General features: G+C 37.1%; 2 protein-coding genes across 2 annotated transcripts; both read right to left on the minus strand.

The window, feature by feature from the left end:
- Positions 1 to 512: 512 nt before the first annotated feature.
- Positions 513 to 1,370, minus strand: LOC109220036. Its single transcript, XM_019384494.1, has 2 exons — positions 1,167 to 1,370; positions 513 to 1,016 (listed from the first exon to the last, which is right to left on the minus strand). The coding sequence occupies exons 1-2, from the start codon at positions 1,368 to 1,370 to the stop codon at positions 513 to 515; spliced, it is 708 nt and encodes a 235-aa protein (XP_019240039.1).
- Positions 1,371 to 1,451: 81 nt separating this feature from the next.
- On the minus strand, positions 1,452 to 2,924 carry LOC109220037. The gene is made up of 4 exons (XM_019384495.1): positions 2,073 to 2,924; positions 1,843 to 1,930; positions 1,616 to 1,734; positions 1,452 to 1,529 (listed from the first exon to the last, which is right to left on the minus strand). The coding sequence occupies exons 1-4, from the start codon at positions 2,922 to 2,924 to the stop codon at positions 1,452 to 1,454; spliced, it is 1,137 nt and encodes a 378-aa protein (XP_019240040.1).
- Between the last annotated feature and the right edge of the window lie 1,281 nt (positions 2,925 to 4,205).

Genomic DNA, 4,205 nt, shown 5'->3' on the forward strand with positions numbered 1-4,205 from the left:
ATTTTGTTGATTCCTACGCTGAAGTCTAGTCTTAATATCAGACACAACCTTAGGCCTCAAGACTGGGTCAGCTTCTGCACCAAAGTCTGCTTGAATAAGCCTTCTTCTGGTCTGAATACTTTGAGTGCTGGAGTGCTGAGTTGGCATTTGAGTGTCCTGACTGGATTACTGACTTGGCTGCTGAGTGTCATGACTGGATGGATGAGTTGGCTGCTGAGTGGTCTGACTGGATTGCTGACTTGGCTGCTGAGTGTCATGACTGGATGGCTGAGTTGGCTGCTGAGTGTTCTGACTGGATTGTTGGTCTTGTGCTTTAAGACCCGGAGTAGGGACCATAAAAAATTCTGATTCTTGGTCTTCATTTGTCTGAATGTGGTCTTGCACTTTCTTTGACTGTAATTATAATCAAATATATATGTTATCTTGTGAGTAAAAATACAGATTGTGAGTTACCTTGTTGGCTAATGGACAACTTCTTTTATTATGATTTGGCTAGCCACAAAAATTGCAAGTCATCTGAAGACCCTTCCTAGATGTTGACATTGTCCTTGCCTTTTCCTAGCTTCATCCTTCTCGCTTGACCTTTTCACTTTAGGTCTACCAACCATCTTTGCTAGTGGTGGTGGATCCATGGCTTGGTGTGGCTCAACTTTCCAGAATCTTTCACCTCTATCAGGCTGCAGTTTGTGCTGATACACCAACTGCCAGGCTTGTTTGGAATACCACCAGTGAATCCCAAGTGTTGGGTCTTGTTTCTTATATAAGAATGCCCTGATAGCATGAGAACAAGGGATTCCAAACAAGTCCCAAAGCCTGCATGTGCACCTTTGTTGTTCCAGAATCACTGTGTGCCTGTCTTCACCTTCACTTATTTCAAAACCCTTTTCTCCATTAAAATTTTCCTTGCACTTTGAAGCCATCTCTCTATAATCATTGTATAACTCGATTGCATATGGGCTGTATTCACCTCTCCAACTGTTAGCTTCTTCTGCTCTATCCTTTAGTTGATTCATCACCTTCAATAGTTAATCAGTAACATAGTAAATCAGTAGTTATTCAACAGTATGAAATCAGTTACATAGTAATTATTCAACAGTAGTAAATCAGTAGTTAATCAACAATATTAAATCAGTAAACAAGCAGTTAGTCAAAGTAGTTAACTTCACCTTCACTCTTATATCCTCAAGCATCTTCACTATTGGTTTATGTCTAGCTTCAAGAATCCAAGAGTTGAAGGACTCTGTAAAGTTGTTGTCCACCATTGGATTCTTACATTGGGTATCAAAGTAAGCTCTACACCAGGTTACTGGAGGATAATTCAGCAAGTCCCTGACAGCATCCTCAGAAACTTCACCTAACTGTTTCAACATGTCCTTAAATTCCTCCTCATATGTGCTCCAAGAACACCACCACATTAACTTTTTCATCTCATCAATATTCCATTTTTTGCTTCAATTTGCTTCAATATGCCTTGCACAATATCTGTGATATGATTGTAAATATACATTCCTCACAGCATCTAACAGACCCTACACATGAAGAAACACTACATCAACAAAGAATGTGCTAAATGTAAAAATCTGCTGAATGTAAAAATCTACATATGGTAACATACCTTCTGCATATCTGACATGAATGTGTACCCTTCACCATCTCTCAAGTCCAAAGAAGCCTTCAAGTTCTCCATGAACCACTGCCAGGTTGTCTTTGTTTCCTTATCCACTACAGCCCAAGCTAGTGGATAAAAATGCTTGCAAGAATCTTGAGAACAAGCAACTAATAACATCCCTTTGCATTTGCCTTTTAAAAATGTTCCATCTAGACCTATAAAAGGTCTCAAACCTGCTTTGAATCCACTCTTGAGGGCCTGGAAATTGACATACATCCTCAAAAATCTTCTCTTACCTTCCTCCATTGCATCCTTGGATATCTGTATCACCACATCAGTACTAGGGTTTGTTTCTCTCAACTCTTGAGCATATGCCTCTAATTTATTGTACTCATCCCAAGTAAGAACCCTCCAATTTCTCTAAAACCATTCTCTTTACCCTTTTTCACTTTGAGTCACTCACATTCAAACTAAATATATCCTCTAAATCAACCTTCATCTCTTTAATCTTAAACTTAGGTTTATTTTGAATCTTTCTCTTAAAATAATGTGCTAAAGCAGCAGGAGTAGCTCTTCTGTTCTCAAAGACTTCACCACAGTCATGTTCATCCCTTAAAGTTTTTATCTTTACCCCTTGATCTTTGCCATCCTTAGAAATAAGACATTTAAAGGGACACCCTATCTGACACTTGTATCTAAGTCTTCTCTTATCACTCTTATCTACCTTAAGGCCCCTCTTATTACACACAACATAATAACCAATAACCTCCTTAGCTTCAGCAAGATCTTTGAAAGTCATACCCTTTTCCAATGTTTTATACCTATCAAGGTTGTCAGTTACCTCACACTTCTTCTGCCTCTCAAATAAACCTAGGGCATTACTATAATAATCACTATCAACACTTTCAATATCTGTATCATCTTCAGTACTATCACAGTCAGAAGCTACAACAACAGGTACACTATCTATTGTTGATGTATACTGGGTAAATACAGGAACATTTACAGTATTATCCAAGAGGTCAACACCAAATAATTGTACATTAGTGAAACCATCATTAATTAGGGATTGAATCTTCCTAATCCCTTCGTCCCCATCTAACAAAAAATACCTCCCAGAAGGGTCAAGAAATATCAGTTGTTGTACCTCAACATATCCTATCACTTCAGTGTATTCTTTACACAAATCAATATAAGAGAGATGGTCTACTTCATAACCACTCAACACGTGCACATCTCTCTTAGTATAAGACAACGTAGGTTCCAATACCCACTCACCCCCATAATTAAAATATAAGTTCACTTTATCCACCATCCTTCTGATAAAATCACATGCAACAACAATAAAAAAGGGCAAAATGGGACCACATCAGCAGTATAATACAAAGCGACAGTAAAAATATAAAGATATGAAACCCCACCATCAATTAAATATACAAATCGACAAAAATCATAGCTTAAATATGTAGGACCAAAACGATAAGGACCACCAAAAGAAAAGTAACATAAAAAATTCTAGAAAGGTACAAAAAATAGCTCACAAAACATAAAAATATCACATGCAGCAGACATAAACCTGTCAGTTCCCAAATATTCCCCAACCCTACAATTTAATAACTTTAAGTTGTAAATACTTACTTTAATCGAATAATAATGCAAGATATCGCTGGAAATCAAAGGTCTTCCTGTTTTGAGCGCACCAAATCGGACCAGACAATGAACCCTAACGAAGCCCTAAAATCGCCATTGATAGTTTAGATAGAAGAAATGAGAGAAATGGTAAAAAGTAAGTATTTTGTCGATGGGTTTAGGGTTAAAAGACTGACCCATAGGTAAAATAAATGGGTCGGATCGGTTTAATGGGTAAAAAAATACCCAAATATAATGTTAGCCCCACTGATCCACGTTTGACAAATAAAATAAGGCCACATCAGTTAATGAGATGCACACATGGAATTTCGTTAGTCACGGGGGTAAATTTGAAATTAGAAATAACGTCCTATATATTTTCAGACGGATAGATGGACAGGGGGGCTTTTATAAACCATTTACCATACGATAGGGGTATTTTTGGCCCTTTTCCGTTTAATAAATCTTGCGGCATCTTATGATTAGTGTTTTATTTAAACGTTAGTAATTATAATTAGGTATAATAAATAAGTTAGTTACTTGATTATTTTAACATTAATATTACTATTGTAGATTATTAGAAGCCTAAAGAATTTAGAAAGAAGAAAGGTAATAATTGAGCTTATTTAGTGCCCAATAATTCTCTACTAACTCTACCAGCCCAAACAATAGTCCACAAGACAGCCCAAGTAATTCCTTAATTAAGCCCAAAATATTAGCCCAAGTCTTGAATCTTTTCTAGATTCTTCCACTAGAAATATTCCTCTTTTGGATTCCAAAAATCCTACATTTAATTGTTAATGAATTTTTCCACAAATCCAACGCCTCTTACCCCACCCCTCTCTCCCACCTATCTCTTTCCTCTTGCCATTTTCATACAAAATCCATCGATGCTCAGCCAAGAACAGAGGTTGTCCGCCCCATTTTTGTGCAAGTCTCTCAAACGGTCATCTCTCTCTTCTTCTAC

Source organism: Nicotiana attenuata, unplaced genomic scaffold, assembly GCF_001879085.1.
Source record: "Nicotiana attenuata strain UT unplaced genomic scaffold, NIATTr2, whole genome shotgun sequence".
In the NCBI taxonomy this organism is placed as follows: Eukaryota; Viridiplantae; Streptophyta; class Magnoliopsida; order Solanales; family Solanaceae; genus Nicotiana; species Nicotiana attenuata.